The sequence below is a fragment of the Sminthopsis crassicaudata genome, chromosome 2 (assembly GCF_048593235.1).
Source record: "Sminthopsis crassicaudata isolate SCR6 chromosome 2, ASM4859323v1, whole genome shotgun sequence".
In the NCBI taxonomy this organism is placed as follows: Eukaryota; Metazoa; Chordata; class Mammalia; order Dasyuromorphia; family Dasyuridae; genus Sminthopsis; species Sminthopsis crassicaudata.
In genome coordinates, this window is record NC_133618.1 from 92,301,135 (window position 1) to 92,327,977 (window position 26,843).

Sequence of the window (26,843 nt, forward strand, 5' to 3'; positions counted from 1 at the left end):
GAATCGGCACTCTCTCTGGAATGTAAGGAAACACATAAAATAAATATTTCTGAAGGAAGATCATCTTTACTCCCTGAATACTTTGGCCTAAGGTGGATTTGATATTGGTTGTTTGGGTTTTCAAGCGGTTGAGTTCAAAATCAATGGGATCTGTTAAATCAGCATGATGGTACTAAAAGATCATTAGTCTTAGAATCAGGGGAAATCCTGGTTCTGCCATGTAGTGTCTGTGTAATCCTGGACAAATCACAGCCTAATTAAACCCTAATTTTCTTTTTGTAAAATGAAGGATTGAATTCAATCACAGGGATCTTTTTTAGCTCTAAAGCCAACAGGGGAAGAACGAAGCCTTAAGTTGTTAGCCTTCTTTAGATCAGTAATCTTTAAGCCTTTATAAACTGAATATATCTACTAGTAAATTTTATGCATATTTTAAAAAACTATGAATATCTTAATATATACTAATTAGCTACATCAAAAACTTACATGAAAAACTTAAAAAGGATAAAATATTGAGATAGAGTTAAAAAGCTATCTTAAACAGTCAGCATTATAGTTTATTGAATAGAAGAGTGAGATGGTCATACTTGAACTTTATGAAAATAACTTAGGAGCTGTGTGAAACTGGATAGGAAGATATTTAAGGCAAGGAAACCAATTAGAAGTCTATTTAAATAGTGCAGGAAAAAGTTGATTATGTCCTGAACTAGGATGAAAGAAAAAATAGGGAGGTAGAAATTACATGATTTCTTAACTAATTAGATTTGCAGGTTGAAGAAGTATAAGGAGTCAGATGATATTGAGGTTGTGAACTTTGATGACTAGAAGGATGCTGGTTCCCTTGACAGATAGAGGGAAGATGAGAAAAGGAAGGGGTTTGGGGGAAAGATAATGAGATCTATAATGTGGATCATAGTGAACCTATTTGTCTACTCATCCTGCGCAACTTATTCTGGCCCACTCAAAATGGGAAGGAACAGGTACTCACTAGCCACTGCCCAAATTAGATAAGATACTCCCCAAGGAAGCATATGCTAAGTCATAGGGTAATATGGAAGATGAGTGTAAGTATGATGGTAGAGAGAGGAGGAATTTTCCTAGTGGCACTTTTACAACACTACTGATTGCCATGGATCTTGTAATCTTTACAACTATAGCAATTTAATAATAACTGTCTTGGTGGAATAATATCTAGCACAACATTAGAGAAGTTGGGAGTTTGCACAATTAAGGGAGTTTGATGTGTTGGAGTAGGTCCAGTGCTTTAGCACAACTAAATTGAGATGTGTGCTATTTTCTCACCCTCCAAATAGTTGATCATACCAGATTTCTAGTCAGGTTTATGGCTCTGGCTGGAAACCTATCCCCTACTTTGTTCTTGAGAGGGAAATCCCACATGAAAAATATATGCCAAAACATGCCTGAGATACTTCTTTATGAAGCATATGTATCTTAGACTTCATTTTTAAGGGCTATGTCCTTACAATGATTTTTTTTTTTTTTTTTTTTTTTTTTTATATTTTATTTTTTTTTATTATATATATATATATATATTTTATAATATTATCCCTTGTATTCATTTTTCCAATTTACCCCCCCTCCCTCTATTCCCTCCCCCCGACGACAGGCAATACCATACATTTTACATGTGTTACAGTATAGTCTAGGTACAATACATGTGTGCGAATATCATTTTCTTGTTGCACAATAAACATTAGAATCCGAAGGTACATGCAACCTGGGCAGACAGATATTAGTGCTAACAATTTTCATTCCCCTCCCAGTGTTTCTTCTCTGGGTGCAGCTACCTCTGTCCATCATTGATCAACTGGAAGTGAGTTGGATCTTCTTTATGTTGAAGATTTCCACTTCCATCAGAATACATCCTCATACAGTATTGTTGTTGAAGTGTACAGTGATCTTCTGGTTCTGCTCATTTCACTCAGCATCAGTTGATTTAAGTCTCTCCAGGCCTCTCTGTATTCCTCCTGCTGGTCATTTCTTACCGAGCAATAATATTCCATAACCTTCATATACCACAATTTACCCAACCATTCTCCAACTGATGGACATCCATTCATCCTCCAGTTTCTAGCTACAACAAAAAGAGCTGCCACAAACATTTTGGCACATATATGTCTCTTTCTGCTCTTTAGTATTTCTTTGGGATATAATCCCAGTAGTAGCGCTGCTGGGTCAAAGGGTATGCACAGTTTGATAACTTTTTGGGCATAATTCCAGATTGCTCTCCAGAATGGCTGGATTCTTTCACAACTCCACCAGCAATGTATTAGTGTCCCAGTTTCCCCACATCCCCTCCAACATTTGTCTTTATTTGTTCCTGTCATCTTAGCCAATCTGACAGGTGTGTAGTGGTATCTCAGAGTGGTCTTAATTTGCATTTCTCTGATCAGTAGTGATTTGGAACACTCTTTCATGTGAGTGGATATAGTTTCAATTTCTTCCTCTGAGAATTGTCTGTTCATATCCTTTGACCATTTATCAATTGGAGAATGGTTCGGTTTCTTATAAATTAGGGTCAGTTCTCTATATATTTTGGAAATGAGACCTTTGTCAGAACCTTTGTTTTTAAAAATATTTTCCCAATTTGTTACTTCCCTTCTAATCTTGTTTGCATTAGTATTATTTGTACAGAAACTTTTTAGTTTGATGTAATCAAAATCTTCTATTTTGTGATCAATAATGATCTCTAGTTCTCCTCTGGTCATAAATTCCTTCCTCCTCCACAAGTCTGAGAGGTAGATTATCCTCTGTTCCTCTAATCTATTTATTATCTCCCTCTTTATGCCTAAATCATGGACCCATTTTGATCTTATCTTGGTATATGGTGTTAAGTGTGGATCCATATCTAATTTCTGCCATACTAATTTCCAGTTTTCCCAACAGTTTTTTCCGAATAATGAATTTTTATCCCTAATGTTGGAATCTTTGGGTTTGTCAAAGATTAGATTGCTATAGATGTACCCTTTTTTGTCCTTTGTATCTAATCTGTTCCACTGATCTACCGGTCTATTTCGTAGCCAATACCAAATGGTTTTGGTGACTGCTGCTATATAATATAGCTTTAGATCAGGTACACTTAGACCACCTTCCTCTGAGTTTTTTTTCATTAGTTCCCTTGCAATTCTTGACCTTTTATTCTTCCATATGAATTTTGTTGTTATTTTTTCTAGGTCATTAAAATAGTTTCTTGGGAGTCTGATTGGTATAGCACTAAATAAATAGATTAGTTTGGGGAGTATTGTCATCTTTATTATATTCGCTCGGCCTATCCAAGAGCACTGAATGTCTTTCCAATTATTTAAATCTGATTTTATTTTTGTGGCAAGTGTTTTGTAATTTTTCTCATATAATTCCTGACTTTTCTTTGGTAGATGGATTCCCAAATATTTTATACTCTCAACATTTGTTTGGAATGGAATTTCTCTTTGTATCTCTTGCTGTTGCATTTTGTTAGTGATATATAAAAATGCCGAGGATTTATGTGGATTTATTTTGTATCCTGCCACTTTGCTGAAATTTTGAATTATTTCTAGTAGCTTTTTAGCAGAGTCTTTGGGGTTCTCTAAGTATACCATCATGTCATCTGCAAAAAGTGATAGTTTGATTTCCTCATTTCCTACTCTAATTCCTTGAATCTCTTTCTCGGCTCTTATTGCCGAGGCTAGCGTTTCTAGTACTATATTGAATAGTAATGGTGATAGTGGGCAACCTTGTTTCACTCCTGATCTTACTGGGAAAGGTTGCAGTTTATTTCTATTGCATATTATGCTTACTGACGGTCTTAAATATATACTCCTGATTATTCTAAGGAATAATCCATTTATTCCTATACTCTCAAGAGTTTTTAGTAGGAATGGATGTTGGATTTTGTCAAATGCTTTTTCTGCATCTATTGAGATGATCATATGGTTCTTATTAATTTGATTATTAATATGGTCAATTATATTAATAGTTTTCCTAATATTAAACCAGCCCTGCATTCCTGGAATAAATCCTACTTGATCATAGTGTATTATCTTGGAGATGATTTTCTGAAGTCTTTTTGCTAATATCTTATTTAAGATTTTAGCATCAATATTCATTAAGGAGATTGGTCTATAATTTTCTTTCTCAGTTTTTGATCTACCAGGTTTAGGTATCAGTACCATGTCTGTGTCATAAAAGGAGTTTGGTAGGACTCCTTCATCCCCTATTTTTTCAAATAATTTATATAACATTGGGGCTAATTGTTCTTTAAATGTTTGGTAGAATTCACATGTGAATCCATCTGGCCCTGGGGATTTTTTCCTGGGGAGTTGATTAATAGCTTGTTCTATTTCTTTTTCTGAAATGGGACTATTTAAGCAATTTATCCCCTCCTCTGTTAATCTAGGGAGCCTATATTTTTGGAGAAAGTCATCCATTTCACTTAAGTTATCAAATTTATTGGCATAAAGTTGGGCAAAGTAACTCCTTATTATTTCTCTAATTTCCTCTTCATTGGTGGAAAGATCCCCCTTTTCATTTGTAAGACTATCAATTTGATTTTCCTCTTTCTTTTTTTTGATCAAATTTACCAAAGGTTTATCTATTTTATTGGCTTTTTCATAAAACCAACTCTTGGTTTTATTTATTAATTCAATAGTTTTTTTACTTTCAATTTTATTGATTTCTCCTTTTAATTTTTGTATTTCGAGTTTAATTTTTGGTTGGGGGTTTATAATTTGGTCTTTTTCTAGCCTTTTAAGTTGTAAGCCCAATTCGTTAATCTTCTCTTTCTCAATTTTCTTCAAATAAGCCTCTAAAGATATAAAATTTCCCCTTATTACTGCTTTAGCTGCATCCCAAAGATTTTGATATGATGTCTCATCATTATCATTATCTTGGGTGAAATTGTTAATTGTTTCTATAATTTGCTCTTTCACCCAGTCATTCTTTAAGATGAGATTATTCAGTTTCCAATTACTTTTTGGTCTATTTACCCCTAACTTTTTACTGAATGTAGCTTTTATTGCATTGTGATCTGAGAAGAAGGCATTTATTATTTCTGCCTTCCTACATTTAATTTTGAGATCTTTATGTCCTAATATATGGTCAATTTTTGTATAGGATCCATGAACTGCTGAGAAGAAAGTATATTCCTTCCTATTGCCATTCAGTTTTCTCCAAAGGTCTATCATACCTAGTTTTTCTAATGTTCTATTTACTTTTTTAATTTCTTTCTTGTTTGTTTTGTGGTTTGATTTGTCTAAATCTGAGAGTGCAAGGTTGAGATCTCCCACTATTATAGTTTTACTGTCTATTTCTTCTTGCAGTTCTCTTAACTTTTCCTTTAGAAAGTTAGATGCTATACCACTTGGTGCATATATGTTTAGTATTGATATGGCTTCATTATTTATGCTACCTTTCAGCAGGATATAGTTTCCTTCCTTATCTTTTTTAACGAAATCTACTTCTGCTTTTGCTTGATCTGAGATAAGGATAGCTACCCCTGCTTTTTTGGTTTTACCTGAAGCATAATAAGCTCTGTTCCAACCTTTTACCTTTACTCTGTATGTATCTCCCTGCTTTAAGTGTGTTTCCTGTAGACAACATATTGTAGGGTTCTGCTTTTTGATCCAATCTGCTATCCGTCTCCGTTTGATGGGATCGTTCATCCCATTTACATTTACAGTTAAAATTACTAATTCTGTATTTCCTGCCATCGTATTATCCCCAGATTATACTTTTTTCCCTTGACCCCCCTGATCCCCCTCCCCGATATTTGATTTACAGACCCCCCTTGTGACGCGCAACCCTCCCTCTTTTTTTTTTTTTTTTTTTTTTTTTTTAGGATCCCTCCCCCCTCCCTCCAAGTCCCTTCACTTATTCTCCTTTTCCTTTCCCCTTTTCCTCTCCCCCCTTTTAATGAGGTGAGAGAAAATTCTCTGAAAAACAAATATGTTAATTATTTACTCTTTGAGCCTCTTCTGATGAGAGTAAGATTCACACAATGATTCTCCCCCTCACTAAGTTCCCTCAGATATGGTGTATTTTCTATGTCTCTTCCTGGGATGTAGTTTCCCTCTTTTTATCACTCCTTCCCCTTTTTCTGAACCGACCTCCTTCCCTTTACCACACCCCCCTTTTTTTCTTTTATATCAGTAAAATCAAATTATCCTTGAGTATTTTTTATATACCCACAACAGAGTTACAGTTCTCAAGGGTTCTGTTTACCTTTTTCTGTTTCTCTTCAGTCTTGTGGATGTAGATCAAACTTTTTGTTTAAGTCTGGTTTTTTTCTTAGAAACATATAGAATTCCTCTGTTTCATTGAATGACCATCTTCTTCCATGGAAAAAGATGCTAAACTTAGCTGGGTAGTTCATTCTTGGTTGCAGTCCTTGATCTTTTGCCTTTCGGAATATCAGGTTCCAGGCCCTTCTATCTTTTAATGTGGAGGCAGCCAGATCTTGGGTGACCCTTATTGTGGCACCTTGGTATTTAAATTGTTTTTTTCTAGCTGCTTGCAGGATTTTCTCCTTTGTGTGGTAATTCTGCAGCTTAGCCACAATATTCCGTGGTGTTCTTTTTTTAGGGTCTATTTCAGAAGGAGTTCGATGAATTCTTTCCACATCTACTTTCCCTTCTGTTTCTATTATCTCTGGACAGTTCTCTTTGATAATTTCCTGTAAAATAGAATCTAGGCTCTTTTTTTGGTCATAGTTTTCTGGAAGTCCAATAATCCGCAGATTATCTCTCCTAGATCTATTTTCCAGGTCTATAGATTTTCCCAGTAAGTATTTGACGTTGTTCTCCAGCTTCTCATTTTTTTTGTTTTGTTTGACTGATTCTTGGGTTCTCTGTGAATCATTCATTTCTATTTGTTCCATCCTGACTTTTAAGGAGTTATTTTCTTCTTTCACAGTTTTTAGTTCTTTTTGTAAATGCCCAATTTCGTTTTTAAATGAATTATTTTGCTCTATTGAGTTTTTTTCCATTTCCCTAATTTTTTTTTTTTGAGAATTATTTTCTTTTTCCAATTCAGAAATTCTATTTTCTTGAGACTTTTTTATCTTTTCCAATTCAGAAATCCTACTTTCCTGTGTTTTTTTAACCTTTTCTAATTCACTAATTTTGTTTCCCTGCATCTCCTGTGAATTCTTTATTTTTTCCAACTCCAATTTCAGGACATTGTTATTCTCTATCATAACTTCTCTTTCCTTTCCCCATTTTTCTTCGATCTCCCTCAATTTCTTAAGAGCTTCTTCTAGGAGAGAGTTATGTGATGGGGGGCAGGAATCGTTCCCCTTTAGGTTGTTATCTGATTCTCTGCTGTCAACTTCCTCGGGGTTGGACACCCGCTCTTTCTCTGTATAGAAGGAATCTATGGTTTTTCTAGCTTTTTTGCTCATACTTAGAAAAAATCTTTTGGGGTCTGTCCCTGGGGTAGGAAATTATTTACTTCTTTACCAGCTTCCTCCCAGACCGGATGGATGCAGCGGCTCCTGAGCCTGAGCTAAGAGAGAGCTCTGGGAGAGAGTTCCCCACCCCCTCCCTGGAGGTGCCTCAGAGGTGATTAGCACTACTGTGCTTCGAGGGCGTAGAATAGTGAAGACAGCAAGAAGCTCAGCCTATGTGTCCGGGTGGGGAGTGGGTGTCTGCAGCAGGTGACGTAAGAAGCCCCTGCGCTCAAACTGGAAGTGTCTGCCAGAAACCGCGGTCCCTAGTTCAAAGGTTCCGCTTCTCTGGGACTTCCTGGAGCTGAGTTCCACTCCCTCCAGCTAAGCTAGGCAGTTTGTGTTGCCTTGGGCCGTATCCACCCACTTGTCAGTCTCTTAACTATTCTCAGGAGGTAGCTGAGGCCACACCCCCTGGTGCCGTGATCTGTGCCTCAGTCACCCCCAGAATCGGGGAAAATCTAATCTGAGTTTTAAAATATTTTGGCTTTCTCTTCTGAACTGCTAAATAATTAGCAGAGAAGAGCTAACAGCCTGTGCCAGATTCCTTTACCTCAGTGGCTTCTCTGATCCCAGAGCCCCTCCCAGCGCAATGGGCGCAGTGTGCCCCTACCCCACCGTCTGTGCTGGTCTTTCTTATTCCTCCCCTGAGAACTGACCTTTCCTGTTGAAACTCCAGATTCTCTTCAGCTGGTAAGTCGTGCTTCCAGTCCTTGTGGTATCTATCAGTCCTGAGCTAATTTTGAGACTTAATTTATCTAATTGGTTGTGAGGGAGTGAGGACGTTCACTGAGTCGTGTGTTTCCTCTCCGCCATCTTGGCTCCGCCCCCCTCCTTACAATGATTTTAAAGAAAATAAGTCTTTACTGTTTTGTGTATGTTCTTATACGACTTATAACTTTTCAAAGAAAGTTCACAGTATTATAAGATAGGTAGTCTGATCAAGCAGGAAAAAAAAAAAGAGAGAGAGAGAGAGATTCTAGGGTCAAAAATCCCAATTGAATCTTGTCTCTATTATTTGCCAACTATTTGATTCTGTGGAAATCACTTTTCCTCTCTGAGCCTCAGATGAAGAAACATCTATTAGATGAAAAATTAGACTTTGAAGAACTCTTTTAAGTTTCAACTTTTATCACCTCATTTACCCTTGACAAGTCCTGTAGGACTTATTCCCATTTTACAGATGAGGAAAATGAGATGAAGAGAATTGGCTAAAGTTGTATAACTTCCATATAGTAATAGAACCAGGACAATTATCTAGTCATAGCTGTATGAATGACAACATTTCATATTTAGAAGGGCCTCCAGACACTATGTAGTCCAATCCATACCTGAAAAAAATCTTTTCCACAATATTCCCAATAAAGGATAATCCAGTCTTTGTTTGAAGACTTTATCTAAAAGTCCAGAGGACTTCCTTTTGATATTTTAATATTTAACACTTTTGACAAATAATAAAACACTCAGGCTATCCATGTTGTTTTTTAGATGCATGACTTGTTGACCTGTTCACCTTTACTTTTGTCCAATGTGCACATGATAATGCATTTTATACAACATGGTATGTATTAAGTTACCATTGGTAACATAGTAAATCAATTTATACTCATAATGTGTCATTCTCTTTTGCTTTGACTCATTTGTCATTCTGACTCTATTGGCGTTTGTGAGATCCATAGCCATTTACTATCAACAGATAATGTTTAAAAAGAGAGATGAGCCTTTCTGGTAGGGAGTGCTTTGGGATCACTTAAAATATAATCCAATTTCTTAATTTCTTTTTCTCCTCTTTTATTCTGAGCCTAGATCATTATCTATCTATATTACCTATCTAAGCTACTAATGGTCTTAATTAAATGCATGCCATAGTCCGTATATACTTTATCCATTTTTGTTTTCCCATGTGAGTAGCTAGGCTTTTAAACTACTGTGAATTTTCCTGACCAGGTTCTTTAATATTCTGGGGCCTAGTGCAATCAGTACAATGTCATCCATTAATTGGGATATATTGAGAACCTCACCATGTATATTACATCCCTTTGGTAATCAAAGAAACATTGGAGGAAAATAAAAACAAAACCAAAAACTTTATATTTGTAACTATTAGGAAATTGCAACAACAAAAAAACCCAACAAACAGCATAGCCATGGGAGATACTTTGTTGGAGGAGAACCTTTAAGATTGTATTTTATTCTTGCCATTAATTTTTTTTTTTTTTTGCAATTAAAAAGTTGTAAACACAATAAGATCTTGTATTCTCTGTACTTTTCCATCTATTTTGCAACTGTAATGATTTCACCTACTATAGGAAATAATTATGAAGTATTTCAATCAGAATTATGTGCAAACAGATCTCTCTACCACTTATATATCTCCCTAGAGTGAATGAAGGTAAAAGAAGCCAATTACTATTTTATGAACCTTCTAGAGGTAGAGTTAGAACTAATGAAAGGTTTCCAGGGTAACATTTCTGGAAGTTTTAAGAGTTAATTGCAGACATGGGAGGCAAGGACAATGCCCTTTCCTTATCCTCAATAATATTATAAAGAAATGTATTTTGGTAATTATTGTTCATGTAGAGTCCTTTCCTAACAAGGAATGTTAATGACATAGAGACAAAGCAAAACCGGTTCTTTACGTGCATTAGGTCACCAGGAGTTTTCCTCTTTGGAAATGAGAAATGTGCTTTGGAACTTCTCCACAAAGTCAAAGATCCTTTCTTTCCTCCCTTCTTATCTTTTATTCTTCATTTATACTTGGCCCAATGTGGCATTTTCCTTTGAACTTTTGAGATACACATACATGATCCTCAATCCAAATAAAGGATTCGATGTCTGAACTTTTGAGACACACATGCATGATCTTCAATCCAAATAAAGGATTCAGTGTTTTAGCCACTTATGTTACAAAAGGTGACCGAGGCAGCTTTAGGATCAGTTCCAAGGGGAATAATGGAATTTGTATTAGGGATTTTATATACCTCTTTCCTTCTCTATGGTGTGAGAAGTACTGAAAAGTTAGTTTTCCCCAGAATGTTTCAAGCTTCAAAGTAAAGTAAAATAATAAGTACTATTGACCAATGATTTTTTCAGAATGGGAGAAATTAAGGAAGATTAAGTTTCCCCAGAACAATTGTCAATTTCTCAGAAATCAAGCAAACAGAATTGGGGAGCTAGGAAAGCACAGAGTGGCCAGAAATGCAAAGATGATTCCTCAAAATGTAACTTTAATAATTTTTCCTTGATAACTGAATTTCAATATCAAGCATATTTCTAACACTGGTGTCATCTTTTCTTCCTTTCTCAATATTCTTGATCTATACTGATTTCACATCACTTCTGCAGAACCCCATCACTTTATTTTCTAACCAAAATGGCTTCCATTGCTAATTGCTATTGATGACATTCTACCTCCCACTCCAGTACCTTTGTAGGAACTTTCCTGGCCACTTCCAGAATTCTGTCCTTCACTTCTGCCTCTTGGCCCCTTCAAAGTTCAGCTCATATCATTTGCTATAAGAAACATTTCCTGTTTCTCTCAGTTGTTAAGACTCTTCCCTCTCCTGAAATTACATTATATTTATGTTGTGTATAATACTTTTCTATGACAGGTTGTTAGCTGTAAGCTTCTTGAGAACAGGAACTATTTTATTTTATTATTTGTGCTTTCACTAACAATGATTGGTAAACAGAAAGTATTTAATAAATGCTTATTGAATTGAATTGAAATAAATGAGGGCTCTCCTTCTAAAATCTTTATTCTGGTATTAATCACTTACACATAGTATAGACAACATGATGTGTTTCTTTTCCCCAAAACATCTTATTTTGTCTTTTTTTCCTCATTGTGGAATCAGAGGTTGGTCCTTTTGAAAGGACCAAAAAAGATAGGCCTTGAAATCATCACATAAGGCAATTCTTATATGTGAGATTCCATCTTTACATACTTTTAAAGCAAAGGTTCTTAACTTGTGAACTATGGACACTTTTGGAATTTGTGAACTTGGATGGAGAAAAATTCTCTTTATTTTCACTAATTTGGAACGGAACTTTAGCATTTTCTTCAATTATTAAAATCAAGCAGAAAAAACATAACAGCAAACCATTATTTTGAGAAAAGATCTATAATTTTTATCAGACTGACAAAGATTCCCATGAGACAAAAGAAAGCTTAAGAACCTTTGTTCTAAAATAAATATGAGTGGATTGAAAATTGTTAACTTTTTAATCCCTTCTACTCTCTGAATGTTGTATAGTGTTGTATAGCTTGGCTAGAGATCTAATAATAAATAATGAAGAAAGACTAATGAGCAAACTCCTGAACTGTATATATGCTTAGTCTTTTACTTACAAAGATAAACATTAAAACCACTGCCTTAAGTTCAGCCTTGACTTTAGTAAAGGGATCCTACTTCCTGTACTTGGAGGGAGCTGGTTTTAACACATAAAAATATGAAGATAACATTAGGGACACAAAATAATTTGCATATATTGATCTCATAAGTTATGTACTTCAGGCATTATTTTCCTATTTCATTAATGAGAAAATGGAGGCTCATAGAGAATAAACAACTTGTGTAGTATTATAAAGAGTTGTCAGGAGTTGGACTTGGACCCTGTACTCTACTCATTCCAAGTTCATTATATCACCCTTCTCTCTGTGCTAATAGTTCTAATAAAAACAGAAGTCCTTACCTAAACATGCAATTAGCCTTCGAGACAGAAAGCTAAATAGAAATGCAATTCATTAAAATGCAAATTATCAACAACAATATGAAGAAAAGTTCTAAATTACTAACAATAAAATAAGTGCAAATTAAAACAACTCTGCAGAATTATTTTAAACCAGCAATGATGACAAAGAGATTGTCAGCATCAGAGTGACTAATGGAGGACAGGTATACCAACATATTATTTTTGGAGTTGTCAGAATAATTATTATGGAAAATTTGGATTTATGGAAAAAATATATAAAATTGTTCATGTCTTTTGCTCCATTGGTTCCTATCCCAAGGAGGCCAGGGGAGAAAGATAGGTCTCAAATTTATCAAAATATTCATGGAAAGAGTAATAAGATTCACCATAGATTGGTGAATAGCTATGCAAATATACAAACATAATGGAATATTGTATTAGAAACAAAAAATGAAAATGAGAAGATATATGAACAAAGACAGAACAAGGCTAACAAAATACATAATAACTATAATGATGTAAATAAAGACAATATGAAAAGATGAAATTTAGGTCAAATATAATGCCAATTTTGGTTCTACGTGGTCAACGTTAAAACAGAAAATCTCTTTTCTTGTCCACTATAATTACTGAATAATAAAAAAAAGTTTGCTTAACTTTTTCAGGGCAGGTAGTGTGGGGCATTATTTATTGGGACGAGATTATGTCAAAACAAAATCTGTCAAAAAAAGAAAAATATTTCATCAATTCATTATTTATTCTACCATCTTTGTAGATATTAACTGACAAGTGGTTTTTGTCAGCCAAAGACAGGCATTTGATGAACAATAGAAATCATCAGAGGTGTGGTATTACAAATAGAAATTTATTTGTGTTTTTGCAAGCGCAGACTACAGTTTCAGGATGGCCCCAGAATCTATACATGAACATGAATATGAACCATAGCATGTAATAGAGGGTAATAGAATTAGCAGCCACATTCATTATACTGTCAATACTGTAATTTCTTGTTATCTTATCTAATAACATTTTTTTTTTTGGATTCAAATAATAAAGACTTTTAATACCTCCTTTTTTCTTTCCACACTGAACAACCAAGCAATATTTATTAAGAACCTAGTATATGCCAAGCATTGTGGTAGACCATTGGGAAACAAAAAGCAAAAGTCAGTCTTCTCCCCAAAAGTCTAATGGAGGAAGACAAGAGTCTTATATAGAGGTACAGTAAAACACACACACACACACACACACACACACACACACACACACACACACATACAAAAAAGACAGAAGGTGATGTACTTGGAGGTAGAAAGTGGTTAGGAAGAAAGCTCAGGGACCAGAAAAGGCTTCATGCTGTAGGTGATATTTCTACCAACTTTTCAAGAAAATCAGCAATTCTAAGACATGAAAGTGAAGAAGGCATGCATTTTGGAAATGAGGGCCAGCCAAAGCAATGACATAGACATAGAAAAATGGTATAACGTGTAAGGAAGACATATTTGTCTGGATCATAAAGTATGTGGGAAGGGATAACGTGAAATAAGGCAGGAGAGGTAAGGTAGAAGCAGATTGTGAAGAATCTAATACTAAACAAATGACTTAAAATTTAATCTTAGAGGGAATGGGGAATCCCTGCAGAGGACATGATCAGATGCTCTAGGGAGATCATTTTGGCTATTGTGTGGAGAATGGACTGAAGTTGAGGCAGAGAAATCAATTAGGAGGTTATTTCTATAGTACAGGCAAAAGATGATGAATGCTTGAATCAGAATGCTGGCTGTGTGCCTTCTCAATATATAATCCATGTTCATAAACATTCTTTGTATGTTCCCTCTCCTACCAAAGTTGTGGGAAGCTGTGGGGAAGTGTACCAATTGTTAGTTACTTTATTATGTTGTCTAATTAAGTATATTGAAGGAATATTGATGTAAAATCATGAAAATATTGTAGAAAAAAGACATGATAAGATTTGGAAACTGGCTGGATTTGTGGGATGAGAGCAAAAGAGGATACTAGTATGTATGTCCTTGAAGTTATAAACTTAAGTGACTGAGAAGTTCAAAACAGAAGTGTTTTAGGGAGAGTCTGAGGACAATAAGTTATGGTTAACATTTGAGTTTGAGATATCTATGGGACATTCAGTTTTAAATATTTAATAGGTAGTTGGTGATATGGGACTGAAGTGCAAGAGAGAACTTGGGGTTGGATATGTGAATCTCGGATTCATCTGCATGGAGATGGTAATTAGAAGAGAGAAAAGTTTCTAGGATATATTCCTGGAGAATACCTTTAAGTAAGACATAAATGATGATGGAGTAAAAAGATCTGAGGACACGTAACTAAGGAGAAAAGCCAAGAGAGAGTTATACTAGGAAAACTCAGAAAGGAAAGCATATAGGTGGGAGGAAAGAGTATTAATATTAAAGGCAATAAAGACATTATTAGAGCTAACAATGAAAAAATTATAACTTTGGAGAGGATAATTTTAATTGAATAATGAGGTCAGAAGCAAAATTGAAAGGGGTTTAAAGAAGATGAGATTAAGTGGAAACAAACTATATAGACAGGTTGCTTTTTCAAATTTGAGTGAGAAAGAAGAAATATAGGTCTATGCCTTTTTAATTGATTCAATATTTTAGGATCACTGAACTAGAGTTATAAGGAATCTCAAAAGGCATTTAGTGTATGCTCCTCATTCTATAGATAAGATCATTGAAAAGATCAAGAGAGATTATTTGATTTGCCCAATGCTATCTATACAGGTCCCTGAAATGACTCTGGCAGAAATTGAACCCATTTCCTCTGAGCAAAGTGATATCAATGTTGTTTTTCAGGTCTGGAAATGAATTGGATCAGTAACCCAAAGGCTCACCTAATTAAGACCTGGGAAGTTCATAACCAAAAAGTCAGCTGCCAAAAGCTGTTCTTTGTTTTGGCCAGAGTAATTCATAGCATCTAGTATACCACAGATGCACTATAATCAATGTCAGTGGAGAGAATCTTCCAACTGGCAAAAATCATTCATGTTTCCAAAACATTCAAGAACCATTTACTATAAAATTTATCTTTCTAAATTTTTTTCTAGGATTGAGGAGTTTAATCTTTTTTTCTCCTTCTCCTACATTCCTATGTTAGCTCTTTTAAAAAATAATAATTTTCTAGAAATATGACCTATTTCTTCTTTGTCTATGAAATCAAAGCTTTATAGGGAACACAATGACTTTATGACTGGAGGAAAGCAAAATTAAAGTTGTCAACTCCAGACAATCCTTTTCAGCTTTCCAAGTGAAGCTTCCAGCTTAATTTACATGGAGCAAAACCACCATGGGAATTTATAGAAGAATTAGACATTTTTTCACACTAATTCAAAGATGAGGCTGAAGGGTTAGAGTGCAAAGGCTGGTTATAGTTGTCAATATGAATAATCAGATTTGATATAACTCCTGGACTATGAGCATAAAGAGTTGAGACCCTTCCCCTATCTAGAGGATGAAGGGAAGAGGCCATATAGCAACTGTTTTTAGTTGGAGAACCTTTAGGTGCGAGCAGTAGGGTCTTTGGCAACAAGTAACCTGGCATTGATACCAACAAATGGCAGCACCATGGAGAAAATAAGCCAATATGGAGCCTGAGACCTGATGACATTAGCATAGTAGGACAAAAATATCTTAACAGAGAAACAAGTAGAGAGGGATTTCATTGGGAATTATGAGCCAGGGGAATATGAGATTCCCTGGCTACATATGTTCCCTATACAATCTCTAATTTTGCCACATGTTACCTTGGCCATGTGTATTCCCTACACGTGTATCTTCTCTCTAGATATGTTCTGTGTGTTCCCCTTCCCATTAGTCACATGGAAGGCTATGGAAGAATTGCCCCTTATCAGTCATTTTGGAGCAGTGTTGAGCTAAATGTTTTTTTATCTTATTTTATTTTTTTAGATTTAGTATGTTTTCTTGAAAAGTGAAAGAAACATTGGTGAAGGATCATGAGCTGTGGTTTTGAGTGATTGGTGATATATATCATCCTGGAGCATGGCCCACAATTGGGTTAGAAGATTGACTAATGATTGATAAAATTTTAGAAATGAAAAATATCATCAAATCTAGATCCCTTCTTTTTTTTTTTTTTTAGATATTAGGAAAGTGACTTCTGTAGAAAAGTGATTTATTCAAAGTCAGGCAGCTAATTAATCACTTAAATCCTCCTAAAGGCAAAAAACGGAATCTGAAAATATTTCTGGTACTTTAATCTTTTATCTTTTAAGTGTTTCATAGCCACCTGATCTTCTTATGCAATGATTTGTATGTTTATTCTTTGTTTGGGGTAGTCCAAATTGGTTGAGGAGCTCTGAAATAGTGTTTTTGAGAGGCTGTTTAACTTTTTAATGGGACCAATCACCTGTCATGGAAATGAGGTAGTACAGTGTATACAGACTGTTGGACCTGAAATCAGGGAGATTACTTTTGTGGGTTTAAATCCAGTCTCACTAGCTGTGTGACCTTGAGCAAGTCATTTAACTTTGCTTCAGTTCCTCCTCTTTAAAGTGAGTTGGAGAGGAAACCACTCCAGTTTCTTTGACAAGAAAACTCCAAATGGAGCCATGAAGAGTAAGATACGACTGAAAAAACAAAAAAACCAAAAAACTGTGCAACAAGTAACAGTCCCAATAATAAACTTACTTCCTTTTAACTACCCTTCTTTATACTCCCTCCTCCCTTTTTTTCTTCAAATTATCTTCTAGGAGGGGAGGTTGAGTCAGGAATGGTGTTGAAGGGAGGGAATTGAGAGGAGTGTTCCATTTTTATATGCAAATAAATCACTTGATTATATTTTTTGTCCTTATGTTATCATGAATATTTCAAATGAATTTTATATGGTTCATATTTATGGTTTGGGAGCAATTTCACATTTTGGCTCACTGCCGCCTCATCTGCATATACCATATCTCAGCTGATGTTGATTGGTTTCATTTACATATTCATCACATTCCTATTTTCAAAGATATTTTGTTACAAACTGGCTTTCTTTCCCCCCTCCAGTGGTATAATAGCCCATCGATGTGTTTTTAAATTGCACTCATTTCCATATATAATTTTTCTGGTTAATGATAAATCACTATGTTGTCACTTATCTCCCCCCTATTCAGTGTAATCTTTTCACTTTATACCAAGCTGACATATGGCTCCTAAGTAATTAAAGACAATGTAAACAGTTTACAGGGCACTTTGCAAAGCCACTTCCCATTGCAAAGGGTTTTATGCTCCCTTTCCCCCAAGTCTCTAACCATTGCAAAGAGGAGCTCTGTCAGCAGGAAGGTAGCAGTCACACAACCAACATGGAAAGTGAGCATGGCCATCATTTTGTTGATAATAGGAGGGATCCCTGGTCCCAACTCTATAAAAAATAACCTTTTTCTTGTTAACTCTTGATAAATGTTGCCACAGAAGGACTTATTGACCAAATTAATGGCTGCCTGTGCTGCATTTTAACTAACTAAGACCTCCTTGGACCATCAAATGAGATTGCCCATACAAAACAATCTGCATGAGTTCTATACATGCTAGCTCTTATTTCCTTCAAATTCAACCAATGGTAAACTTTCTTCAAAGCACTTACTAAAAGCAATGCATGTTGTTAAGATCCAATCATTCCACACTAGTCCTTGTGATTAATCATGTGATTAATCCCATTTTACAGAAGGGAAAACTGACACAATTCAGAAACTCAGAAATTCTGAGAAATAAATAGAATAAATAGAAAAAATAGAAATAAAAAAGAAAAATAAAACCAGAGAGAAAAATAAAACCAGAGAGACTGTCTGAATGCAGGAAAGGGGAGACTAAGAAAGGGAATAGCTCTCACTGCAGTTTGTCTATGAATATTATTAGCCAACATTTGTATAGAGTAATAAGATTTATAAAGCATTTTGTATCCAATTTCTTATTTGTTCATTGTTGCAAGAGGTAGTAACAAAAGCAAGCTAAGTGTATTGGAAAGAGCTAACCTTAGAGTTGAGGATGATATAATATAGCAATGATTTTGTGGTCTCCTAATTTTTTTTTTTGGGGGGGGGGCTTCTGTTCTAACAATAAGTCAGTAATCCTAAATCTTCTCCTTTGGTTCTAGCTTTGGAGTCTGTCTCAGGAAACTGCCATGCCCAATCTGTCTGATTTTGAATAGACCACTCCTCAGTTCATTGCTGATTGATAATCTGGTCATTGATAATCTGATCACTGAGAACCAGATTCCCAGAGATCATTCCTCTGGGCCATAGAATTAGCATGTCAATGATAGAAACCTGGATAAATGTGTGTCTTCCCTTCTGTTTCTCTGCTGTATTCTCTTGGAATTTAGTCTGCTTGTAATTGGCATTACAATTACAATAAACTTTGCCCCTTGACAAGAAAATGGGTTCAAGACTGCAAATTCTTTTGAGACACCCTGCGACACTGGTCTGTAATTGCAAACTTTTGGGGTCCTTTCCCAACTTCAACAAAGGACACCAGTGTCAAGACCTACTTTTGACACAGGATGGCTGGACAAATCACTTCTAGTTCATTAAGCAAATTTATGACTACCACTACTACTAGTACTACTACCACCACTACTGCTACCACTACCAGCCCCATTACAACTACTTTACTACTACCAGTACTGCTACTGCTAACTACCACTACCATAACTACCACACTATTCCTTCTCTTCTTCCTTCTTCTCCTTTTCCCTCTCTTCCTCTTTTTCCTCCTACCTATTATTTATATAACTTATAAAAAATTTGCCATCGAAGAGTCTATCCTTAATAACTGCGGTATATATACTTTTATTATCCCCATTTATAAAATGGGAAATTGAGGCATAGAGAGAGTAAATGACCTGTCCATGTTCATACAGCTATATGGAAATGCCCATGACAAAATTTGGATTCTGTTCTCTATAATCAAGCTCAATGTCCTATCCACTAAATTATTTTGCCTCCACAGAAAATTGTATTACTATATACTATAAGTAGGGGAATAATGTGAAATGTCTAGGAAAGTAGGTTGGATGTGTAAGAAAGGAAGAGGAAGGGAATAAGCATTTAAATACTACCTACTATGTACCAGGTATGCTAATAATGCTTTATAAATAATTCATTCAATCTTCACTACAATCTGTGAGCTAGGTGCTGTTATTACCATTTTACAGTTGAGAAACTTGAAGTAGGAAGAGGTTAATCAAGGTCACCAAATCTTTGAGATAAAACTTGAACTGAAATCTTCTAGACCTCAACTCAGTGCTCTATCCACTGTACCACTGCATTAAATTCAAGGATAAAGTATTTTAATTATATCTTATAGGAAATAGAAGACCATTGGAAAAAAAAAATTAATTTAATTTAATTCATTACTGTTTTTTGCCACTGATTTTTAGACAAAAAAATTATATGTTCAGGCTTTGACAAATAGAATCCCTGGGGAGAATGGTTATTCCCTGCTCTCCAAAAATAGACAACCTTAAAGTGTACTTAGAAGTTTTTGAATGTGGATCCCTTGGAACTTCATTCCTTTTATCTCTGGACTCTCTTCTGGAATAGTCTTTATGCTCCTCTCTGCTAGTCTAAATCCTGACCATTTTAAAAAATCCAGCTGAAGGGCTATCTCTTGCTTTCCTAATCACCCCAGGTCATAGTAATTTCTTCTGTGCACTGGACCTCAGAGACCTTTGTATATTCATTTTATCCTATGCTGAGAGGAGGAAGTTGAACTAAATGACAACAAATTCCTTTATTTAATTCTATGATCTAGACAGAGGTCTTCTCTCATACTGTCTTACTTCCTAACTGTGTTATTATTAAATAGGAACTGTGTTCCTAATTTCGTTATTATTTACCTATAAAGATAATAGGTAACATTTATATACCATGTTAGGATTTGCAAAGTGCTATACAAATATTATTTAATCCTCACAATAATCCAGAGAAGTAGGTAGTATTATTGTGCCCATTTTACAGATTAGGAAACTGAAGTATAGAGAGATTAAGTAATTTGTCTAGAGTGGCACAGCTAGTAAGGCAGGATTCATGACTTCTAGGTTTTGGTGATTTTCTAACTCTGAAATTTGTCTTTTCCCTTAAATAACAGTAAACCCAGCATTGAGGTATATAATTATTAAAAAAAAAAAAAAAATACTGGGAAAGGAAGGAAAAACAAAAATTTAATCTTCATGAAAAGAGAAACACATATAACTGGGAAAGTCTATCTGCTAATAAGACTCTCTGTTTCTCTTCCTCATCAGAAAAAAATATTAGGTGCCCCTCCATTTAATCTGCCATTTTTGATGGCATTTAGAGCCCTCTACTGTAGCAATTCCATTCCTGGTTAAGAATAAATTGAGTTGGAGATCCTCTTAAATCCCTGAAGGCAATATCTGGGAAGAGAATATTTAACTTTATCTCTCTAATCTTGGAAAACAAAGATTAGGTTTAGTAGCTTCACTACTGTGGCCACCCAAAGTAAACTCAATCTTTGATGATGCAAATTTAAACAAATATTTTCAATTTGCATTGCTTAGGGACACTTTCTTCTTGAAAGCAATTCAATCACAAATCTAGGTCTAAAAGGGGTTTTAGAGACCTTCTTGTACCCTCCTCATTATACAGATTGAAAATTGAGTCCCAGAAATATAAAATTACTTATCTAAGGTAACACAGAAAGCAAGTGGCAGAAGAAGGATTCAAATTCAGATTCTGATTCCAAATTCAGTTCTTTCCAGTATACCATGATGCCTCACACTTTAAAAGAGCATAGAAATTTTATCTTTTTTTTTTTTAATAAATGTTACTGATATATTTTTTAAAATCTGCATTTTCATTTTTTCCCTGGCCTCTTACTCAATTTCCAAGAGACTTCCCATATAATCAAGAATTTAAAAAGAGGAAAGATATAGTTTAATGAAACTGACATATTGAAAAAGTCTGCCATTATATGCAATGTTCCTTACCCATTGTCCCCCATCCAGCAAAGGCATTTCAGCACTCATATGTTAGAAACTACTGTCAATTAAAAATATAGCCAAATAGGGGGAAAATATTTTCAAATAAGAATAGAAATTAGTAGACACATAGGGTTTGGTTTATGTAACTCACATTTATACTGTCAGCTTTGGGGGAATTTCAGGAGAAACTATTCTCTGCTCTGTTAAACTAAAGATAGAAAACATTGGGAAGAGAATATGATGTGCTTCCCTTTGTTGTGGTGTAAATTGTGGTGAATTTATACCACCCATTTTTCTTTATGTCAATGTTATTTTCTATGTGTGGAAATTTAAGGATTTTATCTGGCACCAGAAAATTAGGGAGAACTAATGGAATGTGCTAGAAGGAAACTGAAAAATCTCTGAGGTGTGAGGGTTGGGTATCTAAAGGTGGAGATGAAATAACTGAATCAGAGTCTCTCCTTTTAGTCATCTGGCCTTGGGCTAATCTTTTACCTCATTGGGTCTAGATTTCCTTATCTGCAAAATGAGGCAGATTAGATTACCCTAGTGAGAAGGTCCTTTCCTTCTTTAAAAATCTATAAGGATAGGTACTTGGGAGAAAAAAAAAAAAAGGGGGGAGGAAATTCAATTACCGGGAGAGGAATGCTGAACATGTGTGGAAATAGAAGGTGACCTTTCTCCCTTTCTCTCCCACACTGCTACTCAACTGGCATGGAGGTCAGAGGTAATACAACTAATGTAAAAGGGCAGAAAATTCATAAGACTCTGAGGTTAAGAGTTTTAATCTCTCAGATGTAGAGAAAGGCAGTAGGGAAAGCTTAGGTGATGACTTTTTGATATCCATTTTCTGCTCCCTTCCTCTTCTCCCAAGGGAATCCTATCCTCTGACAGCAATTACATGGAAACTTAGCATAGTCTAGGAAAGTGCAGAAGTGCTAGAGGTGGAGCCAGAAAAACTTCACCTTTATGTCTTCTTAAGCTGAATACCAGCAAATCACTTAACCCTTATGAGCCTCAATGTCTTTCTCTGTAAAATGAGGGAATTGGACTCATTTAGATCCTCTCTAGTTCTAAATCAATGTACTTATGAACTGAGTTCAATAAGATTAGAAAGAGAACTAAAGAGATAGACTGGCACTTCTCTGCTTCTCTTGCAGAATTGCCAAGGTGGCAGGGGAGGTATAGCACATCATTTTGAAATAATTCATCTTTGCTTACACTCACACCAGGCCTGTGTTTGTTTATTTTGCTGACAATGTAGACCGGCCAAACACCCTTATCCCAGCACTATTTCTTACAGCAGTACGGATGTATTGGTGACAGCTCTGTTTGGGAACACTGCATTATCTCCTCTTGTTTCAATTTCTCACAGATCTTTAACTAGATGAAAAACCTGTTCTGGGAACAAGCCAGCCTGACTGCCTCGTTACAGAGCAGGGACCTACTCTCAAGATGTTTCTCCATTCCAGACAACAGCCAACCTATTGCCTACCTTAACAATATGGCAATTTAATCAGGTACATACATTTTCTCCAGGTCCCCAAATCCTGAGAATGCTCCTCGTGGAATGACTTGAAGTTTGGTGAGGACAAATCTCCTAGAATGAGAGAAAAATAGCAGATAGAAAGGTCAGTCATTGACTTTCAATCAAAGATGACTCTTTGCTAAGTACTGTCAGGGTTAAAGATAAAGAAAAGGTATGCTCCCTATCCTCGGGGTAACTTTTATAATTTAGCTGAGACCACATCAAGAAAGAGAGCTAATAATACAAGTCAGTCTGTGACAAATGCCAAGTAAATGGTTAAGGCCCTGCTATCTCAGAAAGCAAAATAAGAAGCTAAATGAATGACTATTTTTATATTTGGTATTATTGATACAAACACTAATCATTCATTTAGTATTAATAATAGTGGTTAGTATTTATATGGTGCTTTCAGGCTTGCTAAACTATGAGTTTTAACCGTATTATGATGTAACTTTAAGAAACATACCCATGTATATGATAATAATAATAATGATAACAGTAATAAAAGCTAACATTTATATAACATTTATTGTGTGCCAAGCACTGTCTTGTTATCTTATTTGGTCTTTATAATAATCTTGAGAAGTGAATGCTGTTTTTTTCCCCATTTTACAGATGAGAGAACTGAGGCAAATGTGACTTATCTAGCATCACATAAGTAGTAAGCATTGGTGGCCAGATATGGTATGAATTCAGATCTTTTTGACTCCAGGCTTGGTGTGCTATCCAGTTATTTGTATTATTATTAAAGAGAATATATTTATTCAAATTTTGGTTTGGTTGGACTGGGCTTTGGTGTGCATAGTTTGGAATTTTAGTTTTTGATTTTTTTTTTTTTTTTTTGTAAAATGCATCACTGTGCAAAGGGCTTCTGGACAGGACTTATGCTGTTCCCTAAGTTTATGCAGATATTTTCAATGAGATGTATGTGATACTTCCTTAAAAAACTGGTATACTAAATGCTAAAGCAGAGATCTTGAAACGAAGGAATGGTGATAAGTTCCTAGAAGTGTCTACAGTACAAAGATACAAAATCAGAATGGGTTCCTGTTGTGTCTTCCCCTGGATATGTTGGAGTTTGAATCATCAAGAGGTACAAGAGCTCTAGACAGATGCTCTGTGGGGAAAATGACCAACCATGAATTGGGAACAGGGATGTTTAAAAGCAGCAGCTATATGCACCCTTCTTAGGATTTAATGGCTTTATAGAGTGTAACGTTGTGGACACTACTGATTAAAACGAAACCATAGATATTAGGTGTGTATGAAATGGTGTTTCCATACAGAGAAGAGTATAGTATTCTCAGAACTTGGACAATGTGGTACTGTTCCCTTCTCTCTCCCTCTGCCATACACAAAAATGCTAGAGAAATTCATATCCAAAAATAATAGAGCAGGCCATTTGTACATTATTGATGGAGACGTCAACTGATACACTCTGGAATGCAATCTAAAATTATAACCACAATGTCACTAAACTGTACCTACTCTTGGACTAAATATGTTACCATTAGATCCATACCTAGAGGAGACTGAAAATAGAGGGAAGACAGAGGAAAGATATATATAAGAATAATTTTTTGAAGTTGCAACAATCTAGATGCCAAATGTTGCCCCCAAATTGGTGAATAGGCAACCAAATTATTGTATGAATGTAATAGAATATTGTTGCATCATAAAAAGGAAGAATTCGATACTCAGAAAAACTTGGAAGACTTGCATGAACTGATGCATTGTGAAATGAGCAGCACCAGAAGAACAATTTGCATAATAAGGACAACAAAATGAAGACCCTAAAATTCTAAACAAAGGAATAAATAATAGTTATTTCAGAAGACAAATGATGAAATATATCTTCTCCTATTATAGACATCAGTAGTAGATGAGAGATTCAGAATATCAGAATAATATGCATGTTCTTGTGCATAATCAATGTTAATTTGTTTGCTAATCTATATTTATTTATCACAAGACAGAGCTTCTACTGGGGAGAGATATATGGTTGCTAAGTAATTGATAGTATAAATAAAAGAATCATCAATAAAATGTTTTTAAAAATTATAGAAGAAAACAAAAAAATACATCATTGGACACAAATAGAGCAGTTTTGTTACTACTTTATTAAATCCCTCATATTCATATTTATATGCATATAGAGTTGGCATGATCATGTAGATATATAGATAGTCAAATCAACTATATACCAGAAATCCAGTTTTTCATATAAGCCACATTGTATATATGTGCGTGTGTGGGTGTGGGTGTGTACTGCAATTTTTCTTGTGAATGATTAACGTCATAATAAAAAAAAAAAAAATTAAGAGTGGAAAAAGAGAAGTACAATGTAAGCTGAACCTTAAAGGATCACTTAGATTCAGAAGCCCTCTTGAATTATTTCAAAGGTCCCTTCCAGCTTTAAGATTTGATGATTCTGTAACCAGAGGTATCATAGCTGAAAAGGTATTGAGTGTGATGTTTGGGGAATCTCTACATAGGAAGTCCTTGACTTTTCTGTATGGCAAGCCATATTTTTCACTCTTGACTTCACTGTAAAACAGGATTCAGCTTTCTTTTTGTTTTAATTCTTCCCTCTCTGTAAGATAAGAATAAGAGTATTTTCTTTAGAGTCTGCTGTCAGATAGACTTAAAAAATACTACCATAAAATGATAGGAAACTACACAATCCTTCATTGTTCAAATGAACCTGATTGGAATGAATGGAATTTTCTTGTTTCAGATTAAATTGTTTGTAAACAACCAGAATTATAAACAAGATAGAATTGTGTCTCCTATAATAATAACATTTATATATCAACTTTATCATATAATAATAGATTTCTAGCTGAAAGGGATTTTAGAGGTCATTAAGCCCATTTTTTAAACAAATTAATACACTGAAGTATATAGAGATTAAGTGATTTGATTATTATTATCCAGCTAATAAATATTTGGGAATTCAAATACAACTCTCCTAACTTCAAGTCTATGATTTTGTCTATTAAAAAAAAAAAAAACACTCTGTCTATAATTAGGAATTGTTGAGAAAATCAAAGATTTTTGTGCTAGTGAATGAAACACTTTCAATACCAATCATGGAACTTTCCTCAAAATGAGCAGAAGAATTGATTAAGTTCTTGACCCATCGTAGATCCAACATTTGTGACCTGTGTAAATGAATGATTCTATGGTCATTCAATATCCCTACTAAAACAGAAAAAGAAAGAGCCTTCACAATACTTATGCATCCAAATGAGATTTCTTCAAAGGATATTTTTTATAGCTTACTTCCATCCCAGGAAGACTAAAGACAGGAGGACTGCGGCAAACCTAAATCTATGGCTTCTATAATTGGTTTGTGTGAGGAGGCAGGGAAGATGACTTCTAGTTTTTAGGCAAGGTCACATTTCTGACATTCTGGTAAATTTCCTTCATTTCCAGGGGGTGTAGGGCAGTATTTGGTAAAGAAGCAAAGTATTATGTTATTTCCACGATTAGTTCTATACTTGGAATCTGTGAAATTCAATTGATTGAGAAAGAAATGAAGAGAGAAAAGAAATGAGAAAGAGATTCTGACTCACTGGGCACTGGTTTAGATGACATGGTACTTGGACTTTGTGAAACTCCACTTTGCATTGCTGGTCCCAAACTCATTTAAAAAAGAAAAGAGCCTCAGTTTCTGATTTGACCTAAAACTTGCCTGAATCAGTATCTAGAAGGAAAGCCTGAATAGGAACAATAATATTTATTCTGGGCTTCTTATTCAGTACTTCAGCTATAGGATGCCTTCTCTTTTTTTTTTAAATGAGAGAGGCTGATAGGGAATACCGGCAGAAGAATTTAGGTTAAAATAGGCTGTAACAGAGCAGGCAAGGGACACAAAAAGACTTTCAATATCACTATAATTTATTTCTGTAGAAACTGCTCCAGAAAATGCTGCAACACAGAACTAAAGGAACTGAAAAGGTACAAAATGTAAAGCAGCTTGAAGAATAAGATTACATATTGTATCACATTGCCCATGCAACCTCCCCTTTTTCTTCAAAGTTAGGAAGCTAAAATAAGCCTAAATGAAACAATTATGGAATAGTTAAGCGATCTGCAGTTTGGTTCAGGATATAAGTAAAGTTAGAATTTGGAGATACTAGCCACCTGGGATGGGACAGTAAAGGAAGGTTTCAGAGGGGAGATGAGATTTAA

The 26,843-nt window shown here is 35.1% G+C and overlaps 1 protein-coding gene across 4 annotated transcripts in view; it reads right to left on the minus strand.

The window, feature by feature from the left end:
* Positions 1 to 26,843, minus strand: part of FSHR (follicle stimulating hormone receptor) — a 243,883-nt gene that overhangs the window by 154,057 nt on the left and 62,983 nt on the right. For all 4 annotated transcript variants that reach the window (XM_074286803.1, XM_074286805.1, XM_074286804.1 and 1 more), the window contains exon 2: positions 22,647 to 22,718. In XM_074286803.1, the coding sequence (XP_074142904.1) occupies positions 22,647 to 22,718 (72 nt within the window). The remainder of the gene's footprint in view (positions 1 to 22,646; positions 22,719 to 26,843) is intronic.